The 19,044-nt window shown below is 33.0% G+C and overlaps 1 protein-coding gene across 2 annotated transcripts; it reads right to left on the minus strand.

Annotated features, from left to right (window-relative positions):
• Nucleotides 1-1,610: 1,610 nt before the first annotated feature.
• LOC143062719 (L-threonine ammonia-lyase-like) lies at nt 1,611-13,524 on the minus strand. 2 transcript variants are annotated; one of them, XM_076234485.1, is made up of 8 exons: nt 13,304-13,524; nt 11,873-12,006; nt 10,859-11,021; nt 9,744-9,807; nt 7,956-8,070; nt 6,680-6,805; nt 4,162-4,263; nt 1,611-1,775 (listed from the first exon to the last, which is right to left on the minus strand). In XM_076234485.1, exons 1-8 carry the CDS (start codon nt 13,434-13,436, stop codon nt 1,626-1,628), a joined length of 987 nt encoding a protein of 328 aa, XP_076090600.1. In that variant the 5' UTR covers nt 13,437-13,524; the 3' UTR covers nt 1,611-1,625. The 2 variants fall into 2 exon arrangements, with proteins under 2 accessions (XP_076090600.1, XP_076090599.1); XM_076234484.1 differs by having other exon boundaries at nt 9,744-9,811; nt 10,863-11,021; nt 13,304-13,523.
• Between the last annotated feature and the right edge of the window lie 5,520 nt (nt 13,525-19,044).

The raw sequence follows: 19,044 nt of genomic DNA on the forward strand, positions 1-19,044 counted from the left end.
CATTTAGTATCATGAGATATAGTGTTTATTATCAAATAGTTCTTTTCTATGTTTCTAGTTTGTAACCCATATTTGTTTTTTTCTCTCAACCGATTCATGACTTTTGAATAGCGGTATACTACTGTTGCCTTTGTCCATTATTTGTAGCATGTCACTTGGTGCCTGCATGTTGATAGTTGTCTCATTGGGCATTATACCTCTTTTCTTTGTTTGACCTCGAAAAATTAACCATATAAAATGCATTTTTTTCCAAGCAGTCACATAAAAGATATACAAAGAAATCAAACTCATCAAGACACTAGGGTTATAATTTAACACACCAAATAATAAACTATTTCAATATTTAAGTAATTTTCAATAAAAAAAATAAATACAAAATAAAATGGATTTCCTAGGTATCAAATTTAAATGTCGAGTATAGGAGAATATAGGACGGGCTCCAACTATGAAACGAATGTAGAAAACGTGAGTAGAAAACACCATCATGTGAGAACATTTTAATCTACACTTGAGTGCTTTCATTTATAACTGTGTTTCCATATTATTTTCATACAATGTATGAGTTATTATATTTCAGTTTTTGTTATATTCATTTCGCGGTTATGACGTCAGTTGAACAAAAAACGTGTCGAATACAGCCGAACATAACTATTACATATCATGATCTCATTTGACCGATAGTAGATATCTCTTTTTTCATTTATTAATTAACTCTGTTGGTCATCTGACAAACCCCACGTTTCGCACAATAGTGTTAATAAGAACTTCTATGCAATTAAAAATAAAAAAAATGTCCGGAATTTTTATTTTTATTATTTTAACCAGAGATATACACATATCTAAATATATTGGTCTCTGTTTTAACTAAAACAAATTGTCAAACATTCGATTCATTATCTTCAATACGTACTATTGATTAACAAATACATGTGGGGCTATTGAAACTAAATTTTATTTTATAACGCGCATTAATATTAATAATCACTTAAGAGATATTTATTGTCGAAATGCACATCTGGTCAATAACAATGCCTCCAGTAACGTTAATAGAAGCGCACTTATAAAGGCTCTGTCCACTATTCGGTCTCATTTCTTTTGTCTACGATAAGTCTCGAAACTTTCACCGATTAAAATCTAAATTAGGAAAATGCTTGTACCCAGTCAGACATTTGGCAGTTGTTTTATTTTTATCACGTTAATTGGTAGCATTTAATTTTGTAAGATTTTGTTTTTGAGTTGCCTTGAAGTTCAGTATTTTGGTATACTTGTTAAGAAATTAGACTGTTGCCAAAATACATATTTCCCTTTACTTTTTAAATTAGTTTTTTTGTCTTTCTACAATAAATGTAGGCAATTCTTTCTTTCTTACAAATCTTAAAGAAAATAAACAAATATGAAAACAAAACAGTTTAAATGGGGTCAAGTCCATAAGCTTATATGCACATTTTTAAGAACCCTTATATGGGGTACATGCATAAATCATGATAATGTAATTAGTCATAATGATACAAGAATTACGCATTGCAGCTTCAATTAATAGTTTAGGTTTATACCATTTGATGAAAATAACATTATACGCTGAATAACATATGACTAAAAACAAACAAGAATAAAATATAATCTTTTTATTTACTTTTATATTTAGATACAATATCATTTAATATGGATAGACTTAAATTTCCTCCACATGAAATGATGACAACATTTTGTCCAGAAAACTTTTCCATATTTGTCATATAAGCTCCAATGGATACTCCTGCCGCACCTTCCACAATCTGAGTAAAAAAATGACATGTTTTGAATGTGATATTATATTTACTTATATAAATAAAATGATACGCGTGATTTTAAACAAAGTAAAAATGACGTGACTGTAATCGGCTGTTGATTATCGTACTTTTTTAAATTAACCAAATCCATGCCGTTGTCAGCTATAAAGAGCTAGGACACGATAAAACCAACGATAAGTACATTACATTCCCATTGGCGGATCTCGGAAATTTCATAAGGGGGGCACTGACAGTCATGCATCAGTTATTTCCTATATAATCAACAAATGCTTAACTTTGAAAAGGGGATAAGGTGGGGACATGGGTCAACCTATGCCTCCCATTACATTGTTTGTTTTGTATTTAGTCGTTGAAAACTGTATTCTGTTCTACTGATGTTATAGTCATTCTATCACACATGCTGTGAATGATTGTAAATGTTAGTTAATATGTCAATTAACATGCGAAATATTTTAGTTACAGAGTTTTTTTACATAATCCGAGATAGCTTTTTTTTAATTGTGGGGCAGTGAAAGTGTGTAATTAAAAGTTGTGGTTTGATGTAAATAAGCGTTCATTGGAATATTGGTTAGTACGTTTGTTCGTGAAGTAAAATGAATAAGTTATCATCAGGAACTTCTTAGGAAGAAAGATAAGAAGTTAGCACTATTCTTTAACTCTACTTTTCGCTATATAGATGATGTTCTTTCACTAAATAATTCAAAATTTGGTGACTATGTGGAACGCATCTATCCAATCGAGCTAGAGATAAAGGATACTACAGATACAGTTAAGTCGGCCTCATCTAGAAATTGACAATGAGGGTCGGTTGAAAACAAAACTTTACGACAAAAGAGATGATTTCAGCTTTCCAATTGTGAACTTTCCATTTCTAAGTAGCAACATTCCAGCAGCACCTGCATACGGGGTATATATCTCCCAATTGATACGATATTCCCGTGCTTGCATTTCCTATCATGATTTTCTTGATAGAGGGTTGCTGCTCACAAGGAAGCTATTAAACCAAGAGTTCCAAATGGTGAAGTTGAAATCATCCCTTCGTAAATTTTACGGACGCCATCACAAGTTGGTTGACCGTTATGGAATAACCGTATCACAAATGATATCGGACATGTTCCTTACGTCGTAACTATAATCCCCTTCCCTTTCCTGAATGTGACCTACCGAATTAGACTATTTACCGGATTTGTTATCACATAAGCAACACGACGGGTGCCGCATGTGGAGCAGTATCTGCTTACCCTTCCGGAGCACCTGAGATCACCCCTAGTTTTTTGGTGGGGTTCGTGTTGTTTATTCTTTAGTTTTCTATGTTGTGTCGTGTGTGCTGTTGTTTGTTTGTCTTTTTCATTTTTAGCCATGGCGTTGTCAGTTTGTTTTAGATTTATGAGTTTGACTGTCCCTTTGGTATCTTTCGTCCCTCTTTTATCAGATGATGTCTGATTTGTCTACTCATAAACAAATCATTTTCGATTTAGAGATAGAAATTCGTTCATGTTAGCTGATCTCTTACGTCCCACGACCCCACAGATCATAAAAATACTGCCATACCTCAGTGTGCAATTTAATAGTACAGTTGATTCTGAACAGTAAATTTGCACATGTCATATAACTGCAAATTAGGTCTCTATTGTAAATATACTACTAAAGTGTTACATGTAATACATTTCTCATAGGGCTATGACACGGTTTCTGGTTAATTTCTTCATTGACAGATCACATTTTAATCAAGAAAACGGAAATGTACGATAGTGACATAGTTAAACTTTTACATTGTACATATTCATATTGAATCTAAATTAAAGTACCCTGACGGTAAACTATCAACTGTAAGTACGTCATATACTGTTGAAATATTACACACAAAAAGCTCGTTTAAACATTTGTATTGTCTTCCCTCTTAACTAACCATACACACATTTTACCAACTATAAAAGGTATTCGTACATTTTAAATTTTAAATTTTAAAATTGATAAGATATACCCCTTTTCTGGCTTCTAAAATAAAACAAACAAATTAAATTATTCAATTCTCTCAAATCAATTTTATTCTTTTTTAAATATTTAAAGGACCATGATGGCATCTCGGTTTAACACTGGTCTTTTACGCACAGTTTTTGAAGGCACTAGATATGAACCTAGATTTTATTTAAAATATATATTGCATCCGTATTTACGTCTTTGCATCGTTCCTGCAATTGTTTTAACTTGTTGTGTTTAGGGTTAGGGTTAGGGTTAGAAGGAGAAAACGAATGACAGTTTTCGAGGTATCCGATCATGGTGAGTCGTAAATAAATAAATTCAAATGTTTGGTTATCTACTTTCAACACAAAAAAGATCTTAATCTTTTTTATAATGAGCTTGTGTCTACCTTGTGATGTTTTTCTACCATAAGCATCATAGCTTTAGCTATGTCATCTTCTTCTACCATTATCCATTCATCTACAAAATCTCGGCATAACTCAAATGTTACCTACAAGAAAAATCAGCTTATAAAATGTTTACATGAATACTGTAAAGGTCATCATGGTTCTAAATTTCAATGAACACTCGACGAAATGATTGTACAATAGACGAAAAGAGAAAGAATGATTGTTAAAGATAAATAATGGTTGGTGTTCGTTTTAGCTGTTGATTGGTTTAATTGTTGGTTCATTGGTTGGTATGTTCTTTTTCAATGTCGTTGTTTCGAAATTCACTTTTTTGGTAGTATTGATGGATAATACTTTCATAAAAGGAATATAACATCCGACGAAATTTATTGCATTTACTGTACGATCATGATACAACTGACTTGGTACATGGTTTGTCATGATAACAAAATGTAAAATGGTCACATCTTTTGACTTGTGTAATAATGCTGTACTCTTGATTGAGATCTGTGCAGTCTGCACTGACGTTACGCACGGTATTGCGTCGCAAGACGTAACATGTATAACTATAATTGACGATATTGACCTCATATACTTTGACATTTTCTTATCAAAAATATTGAAAATACCATATGATGAAGAGATAATTTATTGTTTATGAGGCAATTGATTTAGTAAGGATCGTTCTTATTTTTTAATCTGTGATGAAGTGAAAACAAATGCAATTTTTTTCAAATTTTATTTAGGATAGAATGCATAGCAAACTTTTCTAAAAAGACATCTTGCTAGAGGGACATATGAGAAGATACAAATTAGCCTGAAATAAACATAAAAACTTGTGGTATGTATTTCATAAAAATCTGTCATATAATAATTAGCAATATTTCTTTTTATAAGGATTTTTGTTGAAATGATTATTTGAGATTGAATTCTTTTTTGTCTAATATCTGTATGTGTCTGTGCGAGTTTTAAGACTATTTGAAAAGGCTCTTTCTCTATCTTTTTAGCACTGATAGTTTTATATTTACTAATTGTTTAAAACTTAAAGAACAGTGTACATGTACCTCGGATTATAATCTATAAACGTGTTTTAGAATTGCGTGAAAACTTTTGTCCATAAGAAAATATTGCTAAGCCATCCCCCCTTTTCCCCTGTTTCTATAAAGAGTCTATTCCTTTTTTTTTAATCTGAGTGTTGTTTTGATTCCGTAGACCTTTTTAGAATGAACATTTCCCGGCATAATTTTAACTGCTTAGTATACGGAATAGTGTATATTCATATAAAAGACGTCTCGGTTCAGAAACGTCTAAATGACGCCCTTGGACATAATGGCTAGACATAGGGAATGCTTTCCGAAAAAAAATGTAAGGTCATAATGTTTGTGAAAACACCCGACTCATTTAGCTATTTGTATGAACTTATAGTTTGTATCTTTTAAATATGTTAATTTTGTATTATAAATGAACATTTGCTATTTATATTACATAATTCACCAAAGGATTGAAGAGAAAAATAACGTCTGGACAAAGTGGCTAGACATGCGATTTATTTAAATTCTTCTTCATGAAAAAGATTTTTTTAAATTTGAAACTTTGAAAATGCTTATCTTTTTCAGAAGTTTCCATTGAGTATAGTTTTAATATGTTCTGATTATTTTATAGTGATAATAACAATTCGAAATTTTGATTAACTTTCCTCATACTCATAAAGACAGGATCCTCTGCCGAATACCTCGTTGAGAACTTGCATCAAATTTCAGCCAACACAAACAACTGACGGGTTAGACGTTAGAAGATAAATCTAGCACGAAGTTGATGTACTAAATTTCGCAGTTTGTATGTGGAAAATTACAACGGAAAATAGGCAAATGCATTTTATTCAAACTGAAATGTTACGCCGGACATGTAATTATAAACGTAAAAGTATGATGTGTGTGCTCAATAAAATAAATGTATAGAGCACATATTTATAAAATTTATTTAATTAAGAAATACATGTCAAGGCCTCTCTCTAGATATATGCATGTTGGTGGATTTATTTTGTATATGCGAATAGTTGCTATTCGAAAATCATAGTATATTGTAATTTTAATCTGAACGTATTTCCGTTCGTAACGTCACTGTATCGTGTATCTCCTTATTTAAATTTAAAAAATATAAAGGTGTGAGGGTGTGGTATGATATCCAATGCGACAACTGCCACAAGAGTCATAAAGACGAGTTTGTAAACACACTTGATTATTTAATCTTCGTAATATTTTAAAATTATTCGAAACATTTTTTTTTAATTCCTATTTCTAGGTATACAAGGTATTAGCAAAATTCGACAAAAATATCAGAACTTTATATTTTGAACGATTATCAATCTTTTAATTAATGTGGCCGTCCTTCAGTTCAGATTCGACCACCTCTATCTATGCATCTTGATTTTTATTTTCTTAACCAGACCGAACATTTTATCCCAATTTTAACAGCAATTTTTAAATTCCAATGTTTGAATGTTATTTCTCAACTCACCGTAGATTCTTCTAATCCGCCCGCTGTAGCGTCTGACAATGTTGGAAAAGATTCCTCAAATATTACTTTGTTGGCTTTCACGGACTCGTACATTACCTTGGAATTTTTCGGTTGACAACCATACACCTAGAAATAAAGCAAAATCTGACAACCATACACCTAGAAATCAAAGCAAAATCTGACAACCATACACCTAGAAATCAAAGCAAAATCTGACAACCATACACCTAGAAATCAAAGCAAAATCTGACAAACATACACCTAGAAATCAAAGCAAAATCTGACAAACATACACCTAGAAATCAAAGCAAAATCTGACAACCATACACCTAGAAATCAAAGCAAAATCTGACAACCATACACCTAGAAATCAAAGCAAAATCTGACAAACATACACAATATATCTGATCATATCTAGTTGCGATATGCAAAGTGCTCTGGATGCATGAAGTGACTACATGTCAATCAATGAGAAAACGATTTTTTATTATATTACTTTGTTTTCAACTGAAGACAACCTATATATTGAGGTAACATGAGTGGATTTCTGTTTGCTGCACTATGCAGTTGATATGTTGAAGACAAAATCACTTAATGCGAAACTAATGAGCTTTTAAAAGAAAGAGTTGCTGATATAACAATGAACTAAAGTTATAAGACGGACACAGTAAGCTGGAGTTTTCTCTTCTTTTTCAGAAAGTAACCGTCTTTGTTAACCAATTTTACAAATAGTCTCCTCCGTACCGAATACTCTTCGTCTCCTTTAACATGCCTCTCACGGAATCATCGAAAAATTGCACGAGGCGAACCCACAAATTCTCACTAGCGTGCATCTGGCGTTACAAACTTTTAGCCTATTATCTTTGTTAAGTTTTTACGTAATCCAACACGGTTAAACAAAATTAAGTGTTTCAAAAATATATATAAAACCAAAATGGCGGCTTTCGGTTTATCGGTTTTCGGTTTATCGAAGAGTGAGAATTTGTGAGTTCGCCTCGTGTAATTTTTCAATGATTCCGTGAAATAAAGGCATGTTAAAGGAGACAAAGAGTAATCGGTACGGAGGAAACTATTTGTTAAATTTGGTTACCAAAGACTGTAACAGTTCCTTTCTGAAATAGAAGAGAAAACTCCAGCTCACTGTCTTAGTCTTGTAACTTGAGTTCATAGTTATATCATACTAATACTTTCGTACAAAGTTGAATTTGGTTGACTGTTATTGGTCATCTGCGCAATACTTTTGTATTAAAATGTATAACGGTGTAAACTGACTTACTTTAGTAGAGGGTTTAACTTGTTTTATATATCTTGCTATTCCAGCAATCAGTCCACCTCCTCCGACTGGAACTAAAACGGCGTCAACCTCAGGCAACTCTTCAAAAATTTCAACGCTGAAATAATGTAAAGGAACAAGCTTTAATATACTAATAAACACATTTAGAAAGCTAACATTATATTTATATATAGTGTTGGGCAGTTGATCATAGTAAACTAGCTATTGACATACATACACACATATATTTATATATCGCTTGTGTGTTATTTCGATAGTACACATGTATAATGAAAATTCTGGTATTTTAAAAGCAACACTTTCACATGTAGACTATGGACATGCCAATGGACCAGAACCAAAATGTTTGTGGGTTATGATTTAGAGTGTATTCTGACTTATTGTCATTTTCAATAGTATATACTCACAAAAGATATCAGGCAACTGATTTGTACGTCATACGCGTGCTTCGTCTACATAACATTATCAGTGGTGTTCGAATCAAAACAGTTGGAAAGTCAAATCAAATACAAATTAATTGATGACTATTTCCAAAAGAGCCAAATACGGCTATGGCAAAATATGCACTGGATTAGAATAACCTTCCAGTTTTGAATAATTATATATTTTACAGTTATTTTACGTATTTTTCCTTTGATCCTACTGGCTGTTATTTTCCTTTCTCGGCACAGTGGAGCGATATGCAAAATTATTTTTAGAAACTAAGGTCGCAAGTGTCATTGACTCATTGTCCATGAAATTAACAACGTCGTCATAGATAAAATTGCGATAAACAGATTATCATTGATCATCTCAAATCGATTGCTTTTCTCTTTCGCCGTACCGGCTCAAGCGAGAATATCAATCATAATGAGGTGACCAACGATAATCTATAAATATCTAATAAACAGTAAATTAGTGGTTGGTCTTGACTATAAATTTTCACTTCTGTTATCGTATTATGAACATCAAAATTATTCATTTTTTAAAACATATTTTCGTTCTCCATCACTGTATACCTTACAAAAAATATTTTCATTTACTGGTGTAATTTTATGTTTTGGCGGCATTTTGTCCAAGATTATAGTTGACATTCTGCTATTGTTTAACATCTCTCCCCTTATGTTATTGATTTTGTTCTTACATTTTGTCAAAGATTAAATTTATTCGTTCCGTATGTTCACTTGTTTGTGTTTATATGTCTTTTGATTGAGTTAAGCCATTTCAATTGATATTTTATAGTGTGTCTTTTTATGTTATGTTACACTATTGTTTTAAGAAAGGTGTTTGCACTTGTCATAAGTCTGAAACCTGAAGATGAGTAGTTGTCGTTTGTTGATGTGGTTCATAAGTGTTTCTCGTTTTTATATAGATAAGCCCGTTGGTTTGACTGTTTAAATGGTTTTGCACTAGTAATTTTTTGGCCCTTTATTGCTTGCTGTTCGGTGTGAGCCAGGGATCCGTGTTAAGACCGTACTTTAACCTATAATGGTTTACTTTTACAAATTGAGACTTGGATGGATAGTTATCTCATTGGCACTCATACCACATTTTCTTATATCTATACACAAGCTTTTTTACTTTTAAATATTTGTAAACGAAACATTGTGATATTTCTGTTTCCTTTACATGGTTATTTCAAAAGAGAAGCAACTCGAAAAAAAACTTAAGTTCACGATATAGATCTTTGTCATACATCTATTCGTTAAAAATGACTACGTTATACTTTAATGTATGTAACAAACCAGGATCACAAACAAAAACGATGTGTTTTATCATGTTGATATTTACCTAATACTCCCTTGCCCTGCTACTACTGTTGGATCATTATAAGGAGAAACATAAGTTGTACCATGTGTCTGTATATTGAAATTTAAAAAAATAAAATCGATCTATATCTTATTCATTTAGATGTCAATACTTAGCAACTGAAATGATTTTTTCAGTTAATTAACTATGAAAAAGGAAGAGTAAAACTAAATTGCAACTCCTTCAGACAAAGTTGACATTAATGAGTGTCGTTCGTCATTGTACCTGATGAAGGTATTCTAGAAATATCAACAAAAATATACGTGAAATATTACGCAAAGTAGACAGTAAATGCCATATGTGTTTATTGTTCGCCGACTAAGATATTTCTGCACTGAGAAACATTAATTACTATAACCATCTATCTTAATTATCATAAAGTACGAGTGCAGAAACGTTATGGAACACATAAGGAAACGAATATTATTTTATCGGAAAAGACATAAAAGTGCACATGTTGGCTAAATTTTAACTAGACAAAACAAACGGAACAATACCAAAGTAAATCACATGGCTATACCATATGTTATAATTAAACACGAAGATGTAGTATAAGTATCAGTTATATAATAGAAAAACAAATTTAAATGGGCATTCCATCCATAACACAGTACATGCACAGCAAAAAAAATCGCTTTGGTTTTCCCGTTTGAATGGTTTAACATTAATATCTGTTTGGGGCCTGTTATACATGTAGCTTGTTATTCGATGTGAGCGAAGCCGCCGTGTTTCAGACTGTATCTTGACCTATAGTGGTTTACTTGTACAAATTGTGCCTTGGACGAGAGAGTTGTCACATTGGCACTCATACCACATCTTTTTTTATCTCTATATTTTGTACAATAATCTAAGGAACTGCTCTTTAATTGTTGTTCTCTTTTGTGTACATTTAGGTCTTATAATACCATTCGTGTCAAAATATATTTTCCATTTCTCTTCAAGTATACAAATATGTATACATTTAAATATGTATAAGTACCAAATAGTATGTTTTTGTAGGTATTGACTTTATCTGTGGAAGCAAGTGTTCTAAAAAATGAAAATTTAAATTAAAACATTTTAAGTCTTTTGAATTTAACGAAAGATATTTATTCAAGGTACCTCAGCATCTGATCTTGCCTTGAGTTCTGCTTCTACACAATCATGACCATGTAAGACCAATCTTGCTCCTTCGTGTAATAGAAAATCCTTCTTGCCAGGATCAACCCCTTCTTGACAATATATAGTCAGAGGAACGTCTAAAACCTTTGCCGCTTGTAACTGAAATATGATACGAAGATATTATAAGTTCTCTTAACTTCCAGGATGCATTTTTCCATATAAAAAGAGAACTTTTATTTGTAGATGATACCAAACAAAAAGTAAGACGGCGGAATTTACACAAGCCGGACATTTCAGCAACGGTGGTTGTATCACCCAGCTGTTCGATTACGTAGACGGAACAAATGGATTCCGATCTTGGGTTTCTGTAGCCAGCTGAGGTCTATTACTTTAATTGTAAGGCTATCTTGAGATAATCAAATTTGATTTTATCTCTACCAAAAGCGTGAAATTTGTCAATGGTGATCGATGAATTGTCGGGTGACATACTTTTGAATTCGTTAATTTTATTACAGGACGATGACACTGAACATAGTGTACAGCAGGTTTCAGTCCTGATTTAACGGTATTGCACAGTAGCATTTGGCAATAGCTTGTTTAAACGCCATAGATATTTATATTCAATTTATTCTTTTATAAATAATTTAACTACTACAATTTTCCTTTTGGAATACACGAACAGTTTTCCTTCACGGTAACCACAACCTTCATTTTTCAGGTCTTGAAAACACAGATTCCAAATTGCTCGTATCGACGTTTTGTATTTCAAATCTCAAATACCCCTTGAATATTAAACCCATTGCTAAAGTATTGATTTGTCGAACATTCATTTACTTATTGTCAACTTTACATTTAAAATGAATTCGACCTTTTATGCGGTTTATTTTCTTTCTGCAGAGTATACGTGCGTGTTGAACATGGAGATTTTAAAATGTATTGTGATCATACCATTTACTTTAGGCTTACTTTTAATTCTAAGTTCATGTTTATTTAATTGCTTAAAAACGTACACATGCCAATCCATGATTTCCAGATGATGCAGTATATACTCCAGTCTTTCTTATCTCAGGATTAGTCTCTAAAAGTTGTAAAAGTTTGTTAAATGCGCCACGAACCTTGAATGAACCAGTCAGCTGTTCGCTTTCTAAAAGACAATAATAAACATTTCAACAGTTGATGATGTGCATGCGTCAACGAGAACAGAATATATATAAAACGACAATATATGTATGCGGGTGAATAACAGTTGGTGCAGTTTTTTGCGTCACTTAGCATTTATCAACCAAACTTTTGATAGCGCCGTGTGTAAAAACTTAGGATGTCGAAGCAACACTATCATGACTATAGTCATAGTAGATCGAACAATAATATTCCAAATTGATTTTTGACTTGGAAATAAGATTCTACAAGCTGAGGACCGTATTAGATCGGATCTTTTTAACACCTTATATGTTTCATATAGACTGCTAGTAGTCTGTTGTTATTTATGTATTATTGTCATTTTGTTTATTTTCTTTTGTTGCCTCGTCTGACATCGGACTCTGACTTCTCTTGAACTTGATTTTACTGTGCTTATTGTTATGCGTTTACTTTTCTACATTGGCTAGAGGTATAGGGGGACGGTTGAGATCTCAAAAAACATGTTTAACCCCGCTGCATTTTTGCGCCTGTCCAGAGTCAGGAGCCTAAGTCCTTGGTTAGTCTTGTATGATTTTTAATTTTAGTTTCTTATATATAATTCAGAGTTTAGTATGACGTCCATTATCACTGAACTAGTATATATATTTGTTTAGGGGCCTACTGAAGGACGCCTTCCGGTGCGGGAGTTTCTAGGGGTTATTTCAAGCTGGATTGAAGACATATAATTATTGGTGACCTTCTGCTGTTGTCTGTTCTATGGTTGGGTTGTTGTCTCTTAGACACATTGTCTATTTCCATTCTTCATTTTATTCATTCACAGATACTTTTGATAACACCTTTTTCATCTTTCTCATTCAGTCCATTATGGTCAAGTGAAGAGTACGTTGCTGTTGTTTTTAAAATACTTCGGAATTCAATTCGGCTTTATTTGTTTCTGATGTTTTTATGTCAGAAGGGAAAAACTTGATTAATAAAAATAAAATAAGATTTGAATGTTGGGTGTTAGTGAAGTTTCTTTACAATCACTATCTAAAATTTGGTCACAACGATTATTTAATAACAGGTAAAATTTATATTGATAGTAATAAAGCAAGCATTGATGTAACATTGTAAATATCGAAATGTAGGCGATACACAAAATATACTATGATTAGAAAATACACAATCATGAAATGTACAGGTCTAAAAGACAACATAAATCTATATTAATGCTGACGGGAATAAAGGTTAATTTTAGAGACTGCACATTAAATACAGAACGAATATCAAAGTTCTGCATACATATATTTGTTTGCACTGACCTAGTTTGATGTACACGTTTGTCTTTTTAACAGTATCACTTAAATAAGATGAATAAAGAAGAGGCGTCTTCCATATGTGTGGTTTAATCCGCTTCGTGGCTTCTAATATCAATTGTGGATAACAAATGTTCATTGTTCTCCTCTTTTGTGTTTACTTTTGCTGAATTAAAGGTGCGCCTACAATTCCACCATTTTATTTTTAACCAGATAAATCTACTTGTCCTAATTCTTGACCTTTACAGTTAAAAATAACTTTTGTGTACTATCAAATAAAACTGCAGTGGCGTATTGTGAAAATAAATTTGTTCCGCATAATACTTGTTCCCCTTGGAACAAAACTATGGAAAATAAAAGTTCTTGGGAACAAAAATTGCATAATATTATTTCACCTTTATAAGATTAGTTCCTGGTAGTGAAACTTCATATGGTTCCATAATTTTTGTTCCTATTTATAAATAGGAACAAAAATTATGGAACCATATGAATATCATGTGATTTTTTTTCACCTGATTGCAGTTTAAATACTGCTCACCTCACCTGTTTTGACCATTACCTGTACATGTAGTATAAAATAAAAGAATGGAGGCTGAAGAATACAATAAACTGTTCACATATTTGTTATAGTATAAAAAGTAAAATCATAAAAATACTGAACTAAGAGGAAAATCAATTCGGAAAGTCCATAATCACATGGCAAAATCAAATAACAAAACGCATCAAAAACGAATGGACAAGAACTGTCATATTCCTGACTTGGTACAGGGCATTTTCAAATGTAGAAAATGGTGGATTAAAACTGGTTTTATAGCGCTAACCCTCTCACTTTGATGACAGTCTCATCAAGTATTAGATAAAATACAAAGGTAACAAAGAAACAGGCCGGTAACAACCGTTGCCGGATAGTTTTTCTGCACGAGTAGTCAGGTCAAGGTCCGAGGCGAAAGCCGAGGACCTTGACCTGACTACAAGTGCAGAAAAGCTATTCGGCTGGTTGTAACCGGCCTGTTTCTTTTGTTACTTTTGTTTTTTATCTGACTTGTACGACGTTTCAAGAAAGTAATAATACTTTTAGCAAGACTAAACATTTGAGAAACGTAGACAGCCATAAAGCAGTAAATGTAAGTTATAGCATAAACACATTTTTTTTTTTCATTCCCTTCAACCGAGATTTTTTTCATTAAAAAAACCCAGGAATTTAATAATTTGATAAAAAAAAAAAAAAAAAAGAACCATTTCAAGTAAAAGATAAATGTTTTACACATTTAAGACTTTTTAAAATGCAACTTCGTAAAAAAAGTAATATATTAAAGAAATATTTTAGTGGTAAGTAAGATAACGTTTGATTTTTATGAATAAAACGGAAAGCGGGGAAAAGGGGGGGGGGTGTGGAGGGGCTAATTCATTTTAAAATAAACAGGCTGTGATCTTTATTTTTGATGAAAAAATGCAGGATGTGCCATTCTATCCCCCCATTCCTCCTTAAAAAAAATCGTGGAAATCGCGCGTATGTTGCCAAATACATGAATTTAATATGCAGTGGTGGGAGTCCCGGGGGTTGGAACAACCCTTTTTTGACGATCAATGCATTTAAATGGGGACATAAAGTTGGACCCCCCCCCCACCCCGTTTTGTCCTGGATTTAGACCTGGATCCACCACTGAAATAAATTCGATAAAAGTGAATTAAATGTTTATGAAAAAAATGGATTTTGTCTATATTCAGCCATATACTTTGATTTTTTTATAAATTCATGCTCGTCTCTAGATCTGCAAGTGTTGATCGGGATTAAACACGTGTTACTAAATGATCCAATCGCAGCTTACCGCCCAAAATTGATGACATAAGTTGAAGGATTTTCTTCTAGATTTGCTGCTTATTTGGACGTGTATTACATGAACACTTTTTGTTTATAGGATCAATCGTGCATTGGTGAGTTGATAGGGATTTTATAATTGATATTAGATTTGATTTTTATTTACTTATTTCCTGTCTTATTTTTATTGAAATATACACGTCAGTATCATCCTTTCTTTACTTTAAGCATTGTCCAAAATACTATGCATGTCCATATATTGAAGAAAACATTTATTGACCGAATATTTTGCTTCATAAAGGGGGAAGTATGTTCTTTTTTTAGTATATTAACTATTTACTTTTCAACGCCATCACCCAAATGTTTTTGTTTAAATTAGCACCAGGGGCGGATCAAACCTATTTAAAAGGGGGTCCAAGCCAGGACAAAACGGGAGGGGTCCCAACCCAGGATTAAGGGGGGGGGGGGGTTTCCAACTATATGTCCCCATTCAAATGCATTGATCGGCCAAAAAAAGGGAGGTACCAACCCCCGGACCCCCCCCCCCCCCGGATCAGCCAATGAGCACTATTATTGGTATTCGGTAAATCAGGAATCGTGCAAAACATTAATTTGTCATCTGCTTGACCATTATAATTTTTTTCTCATAAAATTTGGGATCAAAATATCTATTTTAGGAGAAAACCATAACCCCCCCCCCCCCACTATTGAAGTTTAATGTCTAATCTCTAAGTGTACTGATATGAATAGTATTTAACTGCAAATGTTTGAAAAAAGATATTGAAGCTAACGTAAATATTTTGTTCAATAAAAAGACAGGAAATAAGTCGGTGAACCAAAAAGTTCAAATCTAATTAAAAGTTAAAGTGCCCATGAACTCACTGTTCATGCACGAGTGATTCTATTCATAAAAAGTGTCCGTGTAACAACTAAAAAGAGTCCGTGTATCGTCTAAAAAGAGTCCGTGTAACACCCGTTAATGTACTGTTTTTCTATAGCTCTGCGGGGGGGGGGGGGGGGGGCAAAGTCGTACAAATTCCGTTATATTTACATTGGTGCGTTAACTAAACAGACACAATACATAAAATAGTCAAAATATGTGTACATCAGTCATCGATCATCATCGTATAACAATTTTAAAAGGAACAATTTAACGGAACACAAATCATCTATCTACAAACACATTCACTGATTTGTGTGTCTGACGTCAGAAAATTTATACGTCACATAAATTTGTCGTTCAATGTGCATACAAACAATTTTAAAATTTACATAGGCAATGTTATCATATAGGGTTAAAAAATCAAAAGTATGTAAGAATAAATTTCAGAAACAGACCGAGATTGAAAATAGTCCAAAAGCTATATATAGAATTTATAAGAATCCACAAATAGATTATTCCACTACGCGATTGAATGATTTAGACGTTTATGGTTCAACGTATTTTGTAATTCATAATAGAAATATATCATAATGACATAAACTAGAACAATATCATACTGACGGGATCTTTTAAAGTACAGAGTCACATTATACATGTTATAAGAACCTAAGAAATACAAAAAGTCGCATATACAAAGCACGCCACCAAAAAATGAAAGACAATATAAACACATTGACGAGATGTACCGAGCCACGTCAAACTGATATCACATAAAACCATTCAACAGTAAAAGTAATATTAATAATAGAACAAGGACAAATGAAAGAACTATAAAACACGTTGTTAAGATGATAAACAACATCATTATGCAGAATCTATACATCAAGACCATCGTGTATTATTTGTGAAGTTGAAAAGGAATATTTATCAACAAGGTGTTGGTACCTTCCGATGAACTTTTTTAGAAAAAGGACGAGACGTTCTTTGACATACCCCTGGTTCATCAACTTTCTACTCAGACACTGATGACGTTTTACAAAGTCTGAGTAGGAGCTGCAAGCTCTTGGATATCGAATAAGTTGGGAAATGGATCCTATTCTAAACAAGGTAAGAATATATTATTTTACTATTTTATCATTATATACACATGGAAAAAAGTATTGCAACACCAAATTGAAATTGAAATTAAAAAAACACTCTTTATTTTTTTGTTATATAATTTGGTAAAATAGAACTAGTTAAACATTATTTAAGTATCACATGAGTTTAATCAATAGATATCGACTCGATAAGTTTTTATCTGCACATGCAGCTACTGTACCCGTAAACAGCAAAACAGATGTTTTCATCCTCATTGTTTTCAACACTTTAAAGAACCAAGTTTTAAAAGTTATGTGATTGACACCTTGTAATGGGTCCTTGACAACTCTTAACTGCAGCAAGATGGCAGATTATCAGCATAAGAGAAGCAGGGATGTCGCTGTAACAGCTGCACGTATTGTTGGTCATCACCATTCCACTATAAGTCGTTTTGAGAATAAAAATCAGGCAATAAACGCCGTTAAAGACCTTCCAAGATAATGAAGACCCCCTTTACCATTTGCTAGGGAAAATCAAGCATAATATAGGTTGGTCAGAAGGAAACCCATTGCATACAAGACAATCCTAAAAAGAGAGTGGTGGCCATACAGGCGACTTACTGTAAGTAATAGGATAACTATATTTAGTATGTGCGTACCTTGCAAGGTCCTCATGGCCGTCAGACAGTTTTCACGTGTCCTCGACCTCATTTCATGGATCAGTGAACAAGGTTAAGTTTTGGTGGTCAAGTCCATATCTCAGATACTATAAGCAATAGGTCTAGTATGAAGGACTGTAAGGTGTACATGTCCAACTGACAGGTGTCATCTGACCTTTACCTCATTTTCATGGTTCAGTGGTTATAGTTAAGTTTTTGTGTTTTGGTCTGTTTTTCTCATACTTTATGCAATAGGTTTACTATATTTGTTGTATGTAATGATTGTAAGGTGTACATGTCTAGCGGACAGATGTCATCTGACCTTGACCTCATTTTCATGGTTCAGTGGTCAAAGTTAAGTTTTTGAGTTTTGGTCTTTTTATCTAATACTATATGTCATAGGTCAACTATATTTGGTGTATGGAAATATTTTATGATCTATATGTCAGTCGTGCAGGTTTTATTTGACCTTGACCTGGTTTTCACGGTTCATTGCTCAGTGTTAAGTTTTTGTTTTTTGGTCTATTTTTTAAACTGTAAGCAATAGGTCAACTATATTTGGTGTATGTACCAATTTGCTGAACTTAATGGTCTGTGTGTATGTAACAATGAGACAGTTTACCATATACATGATATAATTATACAGTCAAGCATGTATTTAAATAAAAATGCATGTTTTTGTCGAGCCTGCAACTTTTGTTGCAGAAAGCTCGACATAGGGATAGTGATCCGGCGGCGGCTGCGGCTACGGCGGCGGTGTTAGCTCACATCTTAAAAGCTATATATTTTAGAAGGTGGAAGACCTGGATGCTTCATATTTTGTATAAAGATGCCTCATGTTACGAAGTTTCCGTCAGTCACATGTCCATTGTCCTTGACCTCTTGGAAAAAAAGTTCAGATTTTTTGTAATGTTAAATTTTCTCTTACTGTAAGTAATAGGATAACTATATTTAGTATGTGCGTACCTTGCAAGGTCCTCATGCCCGTCAGACAGTTTTCACGTGTCCTCGACCTCATTTCATGGATCAGTGAACAAGGTTAAATTTTGGTGGTCAAGTCCATATCTCAGATACTATAAGCAATAGGTCTAGTATGAAGGACTGTAAGGTGTACATGTCCAACTGACAGGTGTCATCTGACCTTTACCTCATTTTCATGGTTCAGTGGTTATAGTTAAGTTTTTGTGTTTTGGTCTGTTTTTCTCATACTTTATGCAATAGGTTTACTATATTTGTTGTATGTAATGATTGTAAGGTGTACATGTCTAGCGGGCAGATGTCATCTGACCTTGACCTCATTTTCATGG

Source organism: Mytilus galloprovincialis, chromosome 2 (genome assembly GCF_965363235.1).
Source record: "Mytilus galloprovincialis chromosome 2, xbMytGall1.hap1.1, whole genome shotgun sequence".
NCBI lineage: Eukaryota > Metazoa > Mollusca > Bivalvia > Mytilida > Mytilidae > Mytilus > Mytilus galloprovincialis.

Coding starts and splice junctions, on each gene's coding strand:
- LOC143062719 (XM_076234485.1), bottom strand. CDS start 13,436: ATGAACATTTGTTATCCACAATTGATATTAGAAGCCACGAAGCGGATT. Junction 9,808..10,858: donor AAGATCAGATGCTGAGGTAC/CTTGAATAAATA, acceptor ATATACAGACAC/ATGGTACAACTTATGTTTCT. Junction 4,264..6,679: donor GCGGATTAGAAGAATCTACG/GTGAGTTGAGAA, acceptor TTTTTCTTGTAG/GTAACATTTGAGTTATGCCG.